The following is a 17014-nucleotide window of genomic DNA, read 5'->3' as shown; positions in this document are numbered from 1 at the left end:
AGTTTTCTATCTTCACAAGATTTATATGATGAGAAAAAAGCATGCCTCTGCTTGTTTGTATGACTTTAAGATCAGAACTATTTTTGATTTTACACAGTACATAATCTCTGCTAGAATCTTTTCTGGGATAGGAAAATCATCAAGCGGAAAATAACTCATTTAAAGTGAAATTGTCCAAAGAGCAGACCAAGGAACACTCTCAGAGTAAGACTACATTCCTGAGAATGTTCAGGTCTCTAAATTTATGATGCAAAAATAGCTATATAAAAAAATTATGACTTAGGGAAAATATTAGGAAATAAAACATTTTACAGATAACAACATACAAAATAGCACTTGGTCAAAAAGGAATTAAAGGAATTGTACCGGTGCTGGTACAAGACACTAGTTTGGGTCTTGGTGAGGGTTTTTTGCATGTGTTTAGTTAGGAGTGTAACTATCATCAGTCTGCAATAGCTGGCAAATGGGGACACATTGACATTTTAACTCATCATCTCTAACTGAGAGGTGACAAATTACAGGGCTGCTTTTCTTCATTAGCTTTAACTGATACTGTTTCAGTTTATTGTTTGAAATTACGATGAATTTCTAGAAGTGATATTTTCTCTTAATTCCAGCAACCAAAGAAGATTGAGATAATTCTACATAGATATTGCAAATGACTTGAATGTGCTTTCCTCAGAGGAGTGCTTAAAATTTTTATAAGGTTTTAACTTATTCTATAGTAGTTGCAGTAAATCAATCCATTTCAACAAAAGATGAATCCCCTGCCTATTTGAAATATGCTAAAGAAATTATATCTTCAGCTGCATGTGTTTTCAGTTTGCTCTTATTAATAACAGCAGCCAAAAACCTGGCAACATGAAATGAAAGCAAACTGAATAATTAAAGGAACAATGAATAAATGATACCTAAGATACTTGCTACATATGTTTTCTGCAGATTACTTAGTGATTCAAAGCAAAATTAACCAGTCATCTGTAAATAAACACATCTGTATCATTTCCAAAGTTCTACTGAAACACGCAGTTTAGTACATCATTAATAACCACTGTCTTCTTAGTAACAACTTCAGACAACATGAGGTTTCTGGCTGGGTACTAATAGAAATATACTTTTATGCTGGTTACTTTTTGAAAGCAGGAGGTGGGGAGGGGAATGTTGTGTATATTAATCGTGGCAGGTTCCCGGCATGAAGCAACTGCTGCCAATAAAGGCACTTCTGATGGCTTTTTTTGCCTTAAGGAAACAATAGAAATAGGTGTCTGATCCACAGGGGACAGCTTTTGTGAGCTCAAATAATCCAGGACTGGTCTGTCTTTTCAAACTGCACTATATCTTTACTGCTATAATCAAATCAAGCAAGTGCCTACAGGGGGGAAATGGTACAGGCTAATGAGATTGCACACTAATTGTAGCAGCTCTCCTGCATTTTCCCTTCAAGGGCCTTGGACTGGCATGACATTTTTTGACTGAGAGGATAGGTGGTTTTGTTCACATGGTTAAAACCCTGTTGGGAAATGAGTTTGGGGCCAGAGCCTCAGCACATCTTTTTTTTTTTCCCATCTGATTCAGTTTTTTTCAAGACACAAAACCCAACGTGTTGGGAGTTTAATTTCACCCACTGGCAGGCTGGTTTAGCAGATTTTCAATTGGTCTTTTTAAAATGAATCACACCAAGTCCTTACACTGACTCCTCATACTGCTATGGTCCCAAGGTATCTTCCATGCTGAAATGCGAAGGAGCTGAGCAACTGAATGAGCCAACTGAATTGACCTCTGGCATGAGGGCAAATGTGCACCAAATTCTCTAGATGTATTTCTTGATTTTCCAGAGAGGAGAGTAACATGTAAAATGTAAAATGCAGGGAAACCTTTACGTCAAAGAAGTAAAGAGCTAGCCCAGTGAAGCCGATGTTCAGCTATGCACTGAAATCCTTGAGGACAGCAGATCACAAAGCTCCAGACAGGGTGTCACTACCCAGGCAGCGCTCTCCGATGTGAAATCCCATGTTCAAACTGCCAGCCATGTAAAAGCGTGTGGTCATCTGCACTCTTCCAGGGCTGACAGCAACTGACAGATGTCGAGGCAAACTTATCTCAGGGTCAGCCAACTCTTGCATGTCCAATGCATATGAAGTTGGGCATTTGCACAAACACCCTCACTACCAAGGAGTTACTGAACAATCAGAAACAACAGGCCTTGCAGCAGCCCCAGGGCCTGCCAACTAGAAAAGCTGAAAGCTGTTGTACCTAAACAAAAATACCATAAGTAGTCCAAGTCCCTTTTCTATGTACTCTCTTACATATATTTTAGGGGTATATTAGGTATCTTACTGTAGTTTCTACAAGGTGACATCATTATTATTATCTCATATCACATGTTTTTCACTTTTCTGTTCTTCCACTGTCTTAAATATAGAGACTTGACACTTTTCCACTGAGCGCATCCTTTTGTCACTAACTTTGCTTCTATCTGGCTTACCTGAATAGAAAACATACTCATGTACCCTTCTCAATCTATTGATGTAAATAAATCACTACTTTCAGTGAACCAACTTTTTGACCATATTTTTAAGTGTTCATATCCTGACCTCCAGGAATTTATACTTGCTCCCCAGACACCAAGTAATGCTCTTAGACTTATGTGCATTATGTGGACAGGTAGTAGTTTTCATCCTTTCTCTTGCATCTGCCTTCTGGCCATCCTAGTATGCCAATATCACACTTTTGGTTTACTTTTTAAACATCAGCTGGCTGTCCTGCAGGTTTCCTCTTTCTCTGCTGTTATTTACTTGTGTGGTTTTCTCAACAAGCTCCAGCTGTTTCCTATACAGACAGCTCCTGTCCTTCAAGGAAAATGAGACAGGGCCCTACAGGCAAGTGTGCAAAGGAAGCAAACATTTATTTCTTCTTTGTCCCCCACTCAAGAAAAGGCGCTCCTGAGGATTCAGTTTCTGCAAGCTGAACCTTGAAAAAGGCCACTCAGTGTTCACAAGGTTAGCGATGCCTTTAGCCTCAAATTCACAATAATTACTTCCTTCTGACCAAAAAGGCAAATATCAAATATCTACTAATTTCCTTTTCTATTTTACAGTTTTAATTTACTAGTCCTCTGTCTCAGTTTTACACTCCTCACACTTTACCCAAAAAGCTGTTTTCAGTTGACATTCTTAGATTTCATGTGCTCCAGTCACCTACTGCTTTACCAAACTATGTCTCTAGTATAGAATCCACACAACCTATATCTTAAGAGGATATAGGAAAATGGGGAACAGAAAAGTTTTTGAAGGCCTTCAAAACCAAAGTACGTGGGCCTGTTTTACCTGAACTGAACCTCCAACACCTTCACTAGCAGAGACTCAATGACCCTCTTGCGCTATCAATTTCAGTGTCTCAGCATGTCTACACTTATTTCTTTGTTTATTCTGTCTCCTTTACTGCAATTTAAGCCACTATTTTATCTCCCATCCACCACAGACACAGTAAAAATTCTGTGTTAAGAATTCAATTATTTCTTGCTACAGAAGACTGTGTTTTTGAAAATGGCCCTTTACACCTCCCATCAGGATCGGAAGAGCTCTGAATTCCTCAGTTGCCCCTCACAGGTTGCACATTCCATACAGCTCTGAGACATCTTGCCATCCCTGTCCACCCAGCTGCCCCCTGCTCTGCTTCCAACATGTGGTGCTAAGAACTGGACACCCCATTCCAGCTGAGGCTTTGAAAACATGTTTCAAAGAGGAAGGGTTGCTTCCATGTCCTACAGGATCTACTCCTGTTTACACACTGGAACATGACATTTTTTAATACAATCTGGGATTGTTGACTCATGTTTAACATGTGATGCTCAAGAACATCAGATCCTTTCCTAAACTGGCCAGGTTTCCAGCCCCACAACCTCAGCTGTGACACATTACTCCTACCTAATAGCACAAAAATTCCTCCTGAGCTGTGCCCTAATCTTTCTGATGTGCTAAGATCAATACTTTTCTCTCATCCATGACAGGCCCGGTATGCAAGGACTCCCATTTTGGTGTGACCTGTGAGTGACAAGGAGTTTTTTTACAAAGCATAATTGCTTTTCCATGCCATCCTCCCAGCTACCCGCCTCAGTCTCCTGTAGAACATAGCTGTGTAGCCCTGCACAAACATCTTTCACCTGTGTCCCAGAGCAGGCTTACTCCTGCACCCTACACATGCCCCTCTTTCCCCACTCTTCCTCTAGCCATATTCCACCTGTCTGAAGTTACACTTGGAGAGCAAATGGTGGGACTTTCTTCTCTCCTCTCCATGGGGATGCTGAAGGGGCAATACCAGAAAGCAGGCTCAAACTATTGTGCCTCGTGGATGACTCTAAGAGTTTAGACCTTCCCTACCATAGCTGAACAGTGGTTTAAAAAAATCCCAGGCTTCTAGGTCTGGTTGTGATGGATAACCTTCAACAATTACAACACACACACCTCTATTTGCTTTGAACATTCCTCCTCCACCAAACCACTGCAATTTTCCAGTATTTAAAAACCCTCAAACTCTCCACAAACATCTTCAGAATCGCTCTCAGTCCTCCCCCATCTGTAGCTCAGAGCAAGACTGGTGGTGATTTGCACAGGTTTTGGCAGCAAAAATTCACACTGCTAGTGTTGTAATGAATGTGCTGGGAGATGTATCACCCATCGTTGTATCATTACAATACCTTCTCCAACATCAAAATGAGCTTTAGATGTGCTCCCAAATGGCAGCCAGGGGAAGTGTTGCAGTGCCTGTTAACATATATGTGTATTAATGTGTATGTAATGAAAGCAGCCACTGCATGTGAAACTTCAGTGTGGCAGCCAGGGGGAGGAGACTTAACAGCTATGCTAAGCCAAACATTCATTTTTGGGTTTAGTATCTCCCTTTTTTGGGAGGAAGGAGGGTAGATTCTGGGTTAATTCCCTGTCCATGCTTCAAAAGCAGTTAAAAAACCACCAAACAAATAAACCACAATGAACTTTTACCTAAACTTTAATCATATTTAGAATCTCACATATCACTTGTTTCCCTAAAGCATGGCAAGTGGCACAGAGAGAAGAAATTTTGCGTTCTCTGAAAATATCCCTGTGGAGAGGAAAAAGAGGAAATGAGGGGATAGGAAGAAGGCAGTATGTATGAGTATCACTTAATGGCCAGGGCTATTGGACTGAAGCAAAAGACTTGACCCAGCAATACATGAGAAGAGAACACAGACCACAGCAGGATGACTGCAATAACAGGAGAGAGGGTGAACTTTCATTTTGCAGCCAAGGACTGGGATATATAAAAGCAATGAGTATTTGTAAGTAAAGGAAAACTGGGATCACTCAAACCAAACCAATGTCATTTTTTCTTCCTGCACCATATAACAAAGATATCTTTGCTGGTCAGAATTGGCTTCCTGAGCTGTGTGAAGTGTAACTAAAGCTAACATTGTGGTTACACTTCCATGCTCTGCTCTGACACCAGAACATCACAGCTGGCCCATTTGCTTGCTTCAGGGAAGGCATGGAAAATTGTGTTGCATATTTCTTTCCCTGCTGCCAGGGATGATACACAGTCCCCATCCAATCCAAGGGACACCTAAGAAAGCAGAGCAGGCAGCCAGCAACCTTCTCCCAGACAACCTTGAAATTAAAGAGAAAATTATAATAGGGAAAAAATATATTAATAAATGGTGATGGAAGCCTGCTGTAGGACACTGAAGATGCTGAACTAAGTTTTGAAGCAAAACTAATCTGGAATTCTTCACCGCAGCAAAGCATGCACATGGTATAAAATACCAAGGAACAAATCTTGACTCAATAAAGATGTTGTCCTCATAGATTTCACCTTATCTGCATAAAGATCATTAAAAAAATACTGTCTTGCAAAACTGTCATGCAAAATATGCCCACTGGGGAACTAAGCATGCTTTTTTTCATTTACAAATGCTTTTAATTAACACTAACAATAGCTAATGATATTTAATCACCTGTCAAAAAAATTCATTGTCCCAGATGTCCTTGTAGATGAGAAAACTCTGAAAAGCAGACATAAAAATTTCTAAGACCAACAAGATCCTCCCTCAAGTGTGCTGCCTTCCCCTTTCAGACAGCGGCAAAGGCAAATGTCCTTGTCCTTAGGAAACAGAACAACTTGGGGTGGCTAATCCAAGCAAGTTAGCTCAGGTTAAAACAGGAGCAAAGCCAAGCAAGGATCTGTGGTCTCTGAGGTAGCCTGCAGCTGATCTCAGATTGCTAGCCATGGTGCAGCTTTTCCCACCACTTAACTCATTAAATAACTCAGGCCCTGTGAGCTAAGCACATCCCTGTCTCATCTCCACTGTGCTCAGTGGTTGCTGCCAAAGGATGCAGAGAGAAGCAGGCACAGGCCTGAGGCTTAGCTAAGAGAGGAGAACACAAGAAATCACAGGATGCAACAGAAGTTGCTGGACATAAAAGATAAAGGCAAAAGCAGCTAAAAAATGCTATAGAGCATGCCCAGAAGGACTGCTGGAATTCACAAGTAGTTATGGTAGGGATACATGAGCAATGGCCAAACATCCCAGAGCTCTAAAGGAGGAGTATCAGGGTCTCTTGGGTGAGAACAACCTTGCAAGGCCAACACTGGCTAAGGAACTATATCAGTAACTCTGTGTAAGGTCCAAACTACACTGGTAGCCTTGGGACCTTTGAGTATGGACTTAGCAAAACCAGAAGCAATGCAAGGAAAAAGCAGGGGTACCTGTGAGGAGACAAGAGAAAGGAAAGAGGTGAATTCATGTGCAGGATGAATTTCATTCAGGATGCACATGAGAAAGGTGAGAAAAGTGACCAGTCCTGTGTAAGCAAGCTGCTGGTCAGCTTGGCTGGTCAAGCTCTGATCACCACAGTTCAGGGCATCTTCTCAACTGTAGTCCTATTTTCTGTGGAGGTGTTTGCATCAAGGATGGAGTTCTGTGTGCTGCCCCAGATTTGTGAGCTGCTGTTTGTGTATGCAGGTGCTGCTCAAGGTACTGCCCTTCTCCTCTGCTCCCTGGCAAGGCGGCTGAGTGGGTGCTCAGTGAGCATTTACGTATCTGGAATGAATGCTCAGCATCTCATCCTGGGCTGTGAAGCCAGGAACTACAGCAGCCTTGCATCTGGCAGATTATAAAGGTGTAATCCCTTTAGCCTTGAAGCTAATCCACTGGATTTATCTTCCCTTGACAATATGCTCCCATCTTACAAAATCTCCTTCTTGTCTCCATCCTTACTAAGCTGAAATTCCTTGGGAAAAAATTGTTTTAAAAGAAATTAAGAAAACTGTGTAATTTTCATGCTTCTAAATTATTCTGATTCTGAATACTGCTAGTGCTTTACAAAAAATATGCTGTCTTGTGAATTTTCAGTAATTTGCCATAACTTTAAAGTCCAGTGTGAACACAGCCGACTCCATTGCCACACAAATGACTTCTTTTTAGGTTATAGATTTTTGCCCTTTTTAAAACACAGTATTAACAGATAAAAGTAGTACAATATCAATCACTCAGCACAGCAAGACCTCTCTTAATTACATACTTGCAACCTCTGCCCTATCTCTGGGAAGGTTCTCACTTCAATACTTGGGCAACTCATCTGACTTACAGCAGGAAACTGTTCATTTTATCTTTAAAGCCATTTTCACAGGTTTTTTTTTTTTTTTAAGTCAGAAATAGAGAATGAGACACAAACATTAAATGCAGTCATTGAAACTAAAAATGAATAATAACAAACAAAGGCCTCCTGGGCTTGAAATTTTGATACAGAAGCAGCATCCAATTTTCCATTCAAGCTCATTCAAGCTCCTTTGCTTCAAATCAGCATTGCTACTGATTCAGAAAGCTCCAGGTACTCAAGACACAGAGGCTGAAATCACAAAGCTCCCTTGCTGCTTTCATTCCTCTTCTCCATTCTCAGTTTCTAGCAGAATCCATTGCTTTTCATTTTCTAGTTCCTTTCTTTTGCACATAACACTGTAAAACTCTGCTTCGCCTAAACCCTTTACTTGAGCTTTTTGTTTGCCTGACCCATTTTTTTCCTGAGCTCTTCCTTCCTGTTTGACTCCTATATTCCTACTGATGAGAAAGACTCGGCTCAGAGGCACCGTGATGCTGGCTCTGCTGCTTGCCAGCAAGGCCTTAATATTCAGGGCCTTGGCCCCTGGAGATGAAAAGAAGCAGCCACTCTGACATCTGTTTAGGTACTGAGTTCATTACTATGCAATTACACAATTTAGAGAGCACTGGAGATTCATTAATGATTTGTATTTCTACTTCTCTAAGGAAGAAAAAATTGCAGAAATTGGTAATGGCAGGTAAGCTACTGTGATTATAACTCCAGCACAGATTGTTATGGGTTTAGGGAGGAAAAAGTAACTTATAAATAATTAGCTTCTTATCCGGAGTTTAATTGCATTAGATCAGTACTTCCTACTTCTAATTAGGTGTGGCTAATTCTTTCATTTTTGTTGTGACTCGGAAAGTAGATGATGTTTTTCATTGCCTCAGTTAAAAAAAAAGAAATAGCAATTTTTATAATCCATCAACATAAGACATTGCTAAGTCAGGAACTAGAGTTTTCCAAACTGTTCTTGTATGAAACATCTGTTCTTGTGTAATCCAAAACATCATCTTTCGTGTGATGAGCTGCAGATTTTGCTGTTTGATAGTTTTAAAGATAAAGGTCATACTACTAGTGCTATGAAAGGAAAATGAAGAGGAAAAGGAAGAAGAAAAGAAAGAGGAAGATGAAAATGGAAAAGAAAAAATAATCAAGCACATTACAAAAATAGTACGTTCGTGGTGGAAATATAATTGTAGTGGTAATTTGAAAACAGAACCCCAGGGGCACTTCCACTGGTTCCCATAGCCACAGCTCAACATTTATCTTAATTTTAAATTGGCAGATCCCTCAGTTCTGAGAGGGCGTGATGATTAAGGCAGTCATCATAACTGCTTCTTCTGCTAGTAACAAACTAGATTGCTTCTGAAGAGACACAGGCAACAGATCATAGAAGATAAGGTGCCACCAAACCCAAAGGAGTATCCCATAGCCATTAGAAAGCTATCATGCAAAAAACAACAAAACAAAGAAGTAACACTGGGTCCACCAATGTGTGCCAAGTCTGCCAAGATTCTAACTGAAGGGGAAAAAATCATCTTCAGAAAAGCTGTATGGAAGATTAAGGTTTTTGGTGGTTTTTAAATCTCTTCTCCCTGTTCAAAACTGCAAGTATATTACATGCATAAATTAAATTCAGTATGCAAGTTATTACAGACATGCTTGTACTTTCCATAGCAAGATACTCATATCTGCAGGGGGCAGCACACAGGGAGGCCTGACACATGAACTTTACAATTAAATTCAGATTAACACTTGTGAAGTCAGCTCTGTGAAAGTAAGTTGTTTTGCTTTACAGCACAGTCATGAAACAGTCATTAGTAAGTGCTTGAGAACAGCATTTACTCTGTAGCTTTATTACGGGAAATGATTCATACCAATGGAAGAACTCCAACTGAATTATCTGTTGGGTTTTTTTTTTTTTTGAGTTTTTTGTTTGTTTATTGTGGTTTCTTTTGGTGATGCAATGGCAACAAGGGCAACAGCACATGTCCTGAGGAAGGGAAACTCTTTGGCCAGTCACTTCAAGTTACAACAGTAGGTAGAAAACAAGAAAAGCTGAACAAAGTCTTCATGATTATCACACACTGTTTTGCTATGTACTGCAGGAGGTAGACAGAAAAGTGTGGCCCACCTCTTTACATGTTTTTTTCTGATCTGATTTGAGTAGGATTGTTTTTTTTTTTTCCAAAAGCTGCATCCTTCTATGTGCCTGCTGAGAAGGACTGATTTTCCTGCATGCTCTTCGACACTAGAATTTGGGAGCAGCATAAGAGCACTGTGATTTTCTAACCATGTGCAGTTTGACTGTAACATAGGAAAAATGTATCTATTCTGAAACAGTTCAAAATCTCCATCCTCACAATATAGCAAAAGTTTGGTTAGGGTGCAAACAGTCAGTTCAAGCTGGCTCTAAAGGTTCCCATGAAACTTCTGTCTTAACAAAAGAAGCCAGGATGCTGGTGGATCCCCTTCAAAGCACAACACACAGAGTCTGAGGTCAATTAAAAAAATTACATTTCCTAATTTATGTCCATTAATGCTGGTCTGTAGCAGCTCTGGCACCAGCAGTCTCTAGCTGCCATTAGCAATGCTGCAATGACAGCATTTGCCCTACAAGTCTGTTTTCCTTGGTTCCCTGTTGCAGAGTAATAGGAAAACCTCCCATTGCCAGCAGAGAACTGCAGTGTCAGGTTAGATGGATGCGCATCAAAACTTCTCTCCTTTGAGGTAGGTAGAAGCCTGCCTGCTTGATACACAAACTGAAAAGATTTTTCCACTCAAAAGAGATGATTGCAGTGCTGAACTGTCTCCTCTCTCTCAGACAGCCCCATCTCACCAACACTGAGGCCTGAAAAGCAGGTGATATACTTGGTTTCATTTTTCTCCTGCTGCCTTTGATGCTCCCCAGCTCATTCCTTGCCTGCACCTGAAGTTCCATTTTCAAAATTACTTGCAAGCTCTGCCACTCTTTCTCTTGCAAGCTGAAAAAACATCTTCTGCAGTGCTCATTCAGAGGAATAGAAAATCACATTTTACATCACCAGGCCATAATATATGCCTTGTTGCCATCCACAATCTGAGAAAACAATCCTCCTCTTGGTCAGTTTGCACATGGGTTCAATGATAACAGGGTCCAGAAAGACTTAATTCTTTCCTTTAAGTATGCAAGCGCCCTGACTGCCAGCTTTAGAAATGCATTATAAAACCTGATCCCTTTGTTCACTTTGCCTGTGACTCACATCAACTAGAGAAAAATAGCTGAAAATGAAAGTTTGATGAAAAAGCCCACACTAAAACAATATATTCAAAGTGACAACAGTTTCAGTATTGCATTTCAGGTATCATATTTCAGTATTCAATATTAGTCATTAGTTTGCATGCCAGGGCCAGGCTGAGGGTGAAAAGTGATCTATTTCAGCTTGTGTTACAGATGTGGTGTCTCAGAGTCATCAGCTTTTCAATTCCCCCACGGTTCCTGGGGGAGAGGACATGGGATTATGGTTATTACAAGGCCAAAGATAATCCCTCTGCAAATCCAAATACACAGAGCATAGAGCCAGGCCTAAGCTCTGCTAGGGAAGACCTGGTTTCCAGCTTTATTAAGCACAGGAGGAAGGTGTGCAGAGGGATGATCAAAAGATACCCTGAGCCAGGTTGGGTAAATTGATTCTCCAGCACATGGAAAAAGCGATTCCATGTTGGACTTTAGATCAGTGTAATTTCTGCAAGACCTATTGCTATACTCAGACTTCTCCTCCATCCCCCCACCCAAGCTGATCCAAGGATAGTGTTTATCACCTGTAATCAAATTACAGAAGTTTCTAAGTGTATGCTGGACTTGTAAAAAGAAGGTTTCAGACAGCAAACACACTTCAGAACAGGGTGGAGAAAGTTTGCCCATGCAGTTCAATGGGTACCCCTGAGAACACGTTTCATTTGGATTTAGAAGGTGTTACACCTCCTTTTAGCAATCTTCAAGACTTTTAAAAAAAAAAAAAAAAAACAAACTTCCCTGTGTATATTTAGAACACATATAAAATGTGTTGACTTAGAATGGCTGTGTAACATGCTTTTTGGTAAAAACTGTGCAGCATTTCCTCATGAGGAACTCCGAGGTAAAGTAATTCAGTCGTTCAGTGCATAAACACTCGCATACCAGGACCATCAAGCTCCTATATTGAGTTTGTGCCTATAAACTACCAGAGGATTCCTGAAGCAGCACAAAATCAAGATGGAGTATTGATTTTTTTGACAGAACTTTCCCAATATTTTAAATAAAAATTGCTGCTGCATTTAACAACAGACTTAACCAAACATTGTCCACTTTTCTTCTTTCTTCCCTCTCTACATGTAATCTGGTTTCAGCTGCAGTGTTTCATGTTGCTTCAAACAAAAAATGGCAATCTTAGCATCGCAAGACCTCTATGGCTTGTATAAACAAATGGTTGTGAGTTACAACTGTTCTAATTTTAGGAAAAAAACACTAATGCGCTTTTTAATATTTAACGCAACTCTTTTATACTACCTTGCTCAGGCAGATACCACCCATATCCACCTTTGTTTGGGTGGTGTAAACTGCACAGGTGAGAGCAGTACTGGGGTCAGAGAGGAATCAGGCAGCTATGTTCCCTCTTCCCAACTGCATCCCAGCCCATTTGCTACAGGAAGCCAACGATGTCTAGAGGAAGGAAGGACCGAGGCACTGATCTCTTCTTACCTAGCTGATTGCTCCGTGACTTGGCTGGTTCAGATTTCTGCAGGCAGCAGGGAGGATGAGGGATGAACAAGTGAAAAGCGAGTGCAGAATGTGTGGGCTCCTTCTCCAGAGGAGCAGAATTAGAAGTGCTTCCCTCGAGGCAACACACACAAACTGCAGAGTACACAAGGCCCACAGGTTGCTCTTCACCAGTGTGCCTGAGGCTTTTTAACACTTACAGGACCAGCTGGGCCTGGAGCTGTCTGTTCTTGCAGTCTGTCAGGGAATGGATCCCTCGTTCCGTGCACCTTCAGCAAGAAACCAAACCACACATAGCAACACAGGATGAGGTGGAACACTGGCAACAAAGCACATGGAAGCTGACAAGATTATATGACAAGAATGATACTATATCATGAATGTAGGTGTGTAAATAATAAAGCACCATTGCCCCACACTTCAATGTGAGTATTCCAAGAACCATCCTCCAGAGCGCTTTCAGAGCAGCAGCTAAACTAGTCTTTTGTTCCAATGGCTCCAACAAAGTTTCTCTTTCTTCCTTTCTTAAATAAAATGCTGCTGAACTACAGGAAGACTAGTCTGGAGAAACCAAAGTCAGCCTCTGTGATCACACACCTTAGGCTTACTCTGGCATTTTCACATCTCAGTGCACAATTGCTTTATTGTCTTCCCCTCTCTACAGATTGTACTGGAAACATTGATACACCACAGCATTAGTAACTACAGGGGAAATCGGGTACAAGCATATCTACCCACCTTCCCCCAAAATCTTTCAAAAATAAATAATGCATCATAACCAGATCAACAAGATTGACATTTTTTATTTGTACTTAGCACATACAGGAAAGATCAAAACAAATAATAAAAGATAGCATTTGTAAACAAATGTATTTCACAAAAAGTTATAAACTATCAAATTTGTTCTGAAAAAATTCACTATAGCCATTTATAAATGTGTATTTATCAAAATCAAGTTAAAAACTACTTCATTTTGAAAACATCCCAAATAAAGATTCATCCATTCCAACAACTTCAGAGAGACCACAGATGTAAGGCCTAACTAAAAGAAATGCACGAGTGAAGATGGCACTGTGATTTTTGGTTTGAAGATAATAAAAAAGTCTGCAAGTGATCAAAATACCAGCCAGTCCAATTCAAAGTCCTAGGTCTGCAAAATATACATTCAACTTCACAAATGTCTAACTGTAAAAAAATAGATCTATTCCACTGGAATGTCCTCATTTTTAATGTACCGATTATATGTTGTGTTTTTGAGCCCACTCAGAGAAAAGTTATCAGTAGGTAGTTTAATGTAATTATAAAGTTCACTTCCATAATCACATTAGAAACAAGATTACAGCAGCACCCTTTTAGCAAGGATTAATTTTTAATATTCTTGCCTTTATAGCAGCAAGTATGGTTTTGGGAAATGCTATCAATATAAGAAGTAAAAAAGATATACATACTCTGTGAAATTTATTACAGTGTTCTTTCCCTATACTTGTCTTCAAAGTTAGGTAAGCACCTCTATTTTCTTCTGCAGAACACAAAACTAGAAACAAATGACATCCAAACATATGACTGCCTCAGTAGGCTCCCTTTGTTGGTGGCCCACAAGCCAATTTGATTGCCAGTATGAATTCTGTTTTTTCCTCCCTCCAAGCTCCTATTTGCATGCCACTATAAAACAAAGTTCTCAGTCTATTAATTTGACTCAAAAGAAACAAGGTAATAAAAATAACTAAGGCACAAATGTCTGATTTTCAACAGCTGGCAGGGGGTCACAGATTTGAAACTAGGGTAGAATAAAAACCCGAATAAAAACCCCCAGAAATATTTCTGGTCTCAGGGCACTGAAAATTCTTACAAGAATCCAAAAAAGGTTTTTCAAGATTTTTTTTTTTTTAACGAAGATATGGAAAACACTTTTCCCAAGAATGTCCACGAACACTAAACAATGATGGATGTACATACAAAGACACACACTTTATGCACAATACACTTTGAACATATTGCAGACAGACAAGGACCATGGAATGCAATGATGTCTAAGATGGCAGGTGAAATGAAGATGGCTCTTTTTCAGAGAGTCGTCATGAGTTTATCTTGATACACCATGCTTTGGACTCCTCCTAAATTCTTCTGGTTCTGTTCCTGGATATACCGTAAATTGCTGTCCTCTCCACTCGTGGGGGGTTTCCAATAGGGCCTGTCATCATGATAGGGTGGCCTGTACCATTTGCACAGTTATTGGTTAGTGAGGAATGGAAGTCAACTTAGGAGTGCTACACAGTAACACGAGCTCATCCTGCAAGTGCTAAGCATGCACATGGAGCTACAGCACGGGAAGGAAATGGGGCCAGACCGATAGGTCTGATGCTGAAGCTGCTGAAGCAACTGGAAATCTTCTAGCTGATTCCAAAGGCTTTCAACCAGAGCTCAATCATTGAAAACCCTCTCTGATTGCAATGTTACAGACAAGCATAGTGCATCAATGCTCCGGAATTCCAAAGTGGGGGGGGTGGGGGTGGGAGGGTGGGGAAGGAGGAGGAGGCTATAGGAGAACTAAATTTGTACAACAAACAGGTAAAATAAAACTTATCATGCAAAATGCTGAGCTCATGAAAGTACATCCTTAAAGTGCAAAGGGTTAAGAAAGGCAATCCTATTATGAATGAAAATTGCTCTTCTATAGTTGCTGCCAATCCTTTGGCACTGGTGTGGTTAATTAACACTAAAGCAGCCTGTAATTTATAGAGTTGCATTTTCTTAAGAACACCCCCAGTCTACAGTTAGTACAGGTAATTCTCTGAGACTTGCAAAAGTACTACAAGGAAAATATCTTTTTCCTTACTTGTTCATTACTTATTGCTGCTTAGAGATACTAACTTCAACCATTCCTACAATGTCCCCTGAATCATTGCAGCGGAGTGGGGAATAAATAAAACAACAATTTTGAACACTATGTAGGAAACCACAACATTTAACATTACCTTATTACCAAATTGAAGCTGTAATTATTATATATACGGAAGAAATTCTTTTCTGTGAGGGTGGTGAGGCACTGAAACAGGTTGCACAGAGAAGCTGTGGATGCTCCATTCCTGGAAGTGTTCAAAGCCAGGTTGGATGGGGCTTTGGGCCACCTGGTCTAGCGGAAGGTGTCCCTGGCCAAGGCAGGGGGTTGGAACCAGATGATCTTTAAGGTCTCTTCCAACCCAAAACATTCTATGATTCTGGTAAGTTTTTTTTATAGTAGCAGAAACACAGGCAAGGTTTAGATTTTACCTTTTTTTTTAGATATATTCTAAAGTTATATAATGACAGCTGTTAATTGGAATTCTTTTTTCTGAAGATTAAATATTAAGCTAACTGCAAACAATTTCACTGAAAGAATCTGCAAACAATTTCAGTGAGAGAATTTTACTAAGAAAACTGAGACACAATTCCACATACTATTTCACAAATTATTCAACAAAAGCTCCATACATAACATGTATTACACAGGTCATTTCATTTCAGCCCATGCCTATTCCAGACTTTCATGCACAGCAGAAAGAATTTTATGCATCTGTAGTTGTGATCTCAAGTTTGCAATTGAATGGAATAAGATTTTTCAAATCAAGCTGTCCAAGATCTTAAATATCCAGTTATTTCACTTTGACTCCAAGTTAGAATAACTTGAAACTTCCACTTTAACCACACATTTAAATGCTTCTACCTGAATGGGACAAAAATTCTGAGTACCTTTTCTACCAAGCTTCTATGACTGAGCTTTTAAGTATGGGTTGTGTTTTTTCATCCTTACAAGCCTTACTATAAAAAAGCCATTGTTCATATTTCACTGACCTTAGTCTTTGCCCAGGCAGTGGAGGCGCTGAAGGGGGAGGTTGTCTACACACACTACAATACATTATTGTGCTTATTTCAATATCACTCTGCTCCAGGGTGAACTGTTTGGCTTTAAAATGTCATGGACTGGTATCGTAAGTGATTAAATCTTTAGAAAAATTTCAGCAAAACCTCAAATGATTTATAAAATCATTAGGCTCTCTTGGCAGCCACTCTTTCATAATGTGGAACTGTACATTTTAAAGTGCTCATAATAAACTGGATAAAGAAACCCTAAAACCAGGAAGACTCCTGAGCCTGAAATACAGGCAAAGTTCATTACACAACTTCAAGTCTCCTGTTTCTAACACAAATTTAATATCTGCTTTACTGCTGTGCACTAGGAATTTTGAGATGACAATGCCTGTCTGCTTCTCAGCCTAGTATTTCTAATAATGTATTTGCCCTTTTCCTGCATTCTCAGACTCAAACTCATACCAAATTGTCTTTTCATCCATTTTAAACTCAGCCTCATCCCCAGAGCCTGCCCACACTAAACCCAAAGTCTACCAATTGTGATGTAAGAATATAAATGTTAGATAAGGAGAAACAAAGATTAGGGTATTGGTATTTTTCACTGAAGACGATTATTTGTCTAGAAAACTGAGTCATCTAAAAAGGTTACTTTTTATTAGGATAAAAAAGTGGCTGTTTTTTATCATGTGTACACGTATAGACACATATCCACCAGCAGGTGCATGCCTTCACCATGCATTCCACCAAGTGGGTTTTAATTGGACTGAATTTCTTCCAGAATTTCTTTTCA

At 39.9% G+C, this 17014-nt stretch overlaps 1 protein-coding gene across 5 annotated transcripts in view; it reads right to left on the bottom strand.

Annotated features, from left to right (window-relative positions):
* Positions 1–17014, bottom strand: part of EPB41L4B (erythrocyte membrane protein band 4.1 like 4B) — a 169681-nt gene that overhangs the window by 73062 nt on the left and 79605 nt on the right. For 3 of the 5 annotated variants that reach the window (XM_068195520.1, XM_068195510.1, XM_068195540.1), the window contains exon 16: positions 15351–15461. The exons of 1 other annotated variant lie outside the window; for it this stretch is intronic. In XM_068195520.1, the coding sequence (XP_068051621.1) occupies positions 15351–15461 (111 nt within the window). Of the gene's footprint in view, positions 1–13158; positions 14588–15350; positions 15462–17014 lie in introns of those variants that run through there. One more of the 5 variants, XM_068195548.1, reaches the window with a different exon arrangement.

Source organism: Anomalospiza imberbis, chromosome 1, assembly GCF_031753505.1.
Source record: "Anomalospiza imberbis isolate Cuckoo-Finch-1a 21T00152 chromosome 1, ASM3175350v1, whole genome shotgun sequence".
Lineage (NCBI taxonomy): Eukaryota > Metazoa > Chordata > Aves > Passeriformes > Viduidae > Anomalospiza > Anomalospiza imberbis.
This window is presented reverse-complemented; position numbering and strand designations above follow the sequence as displayed.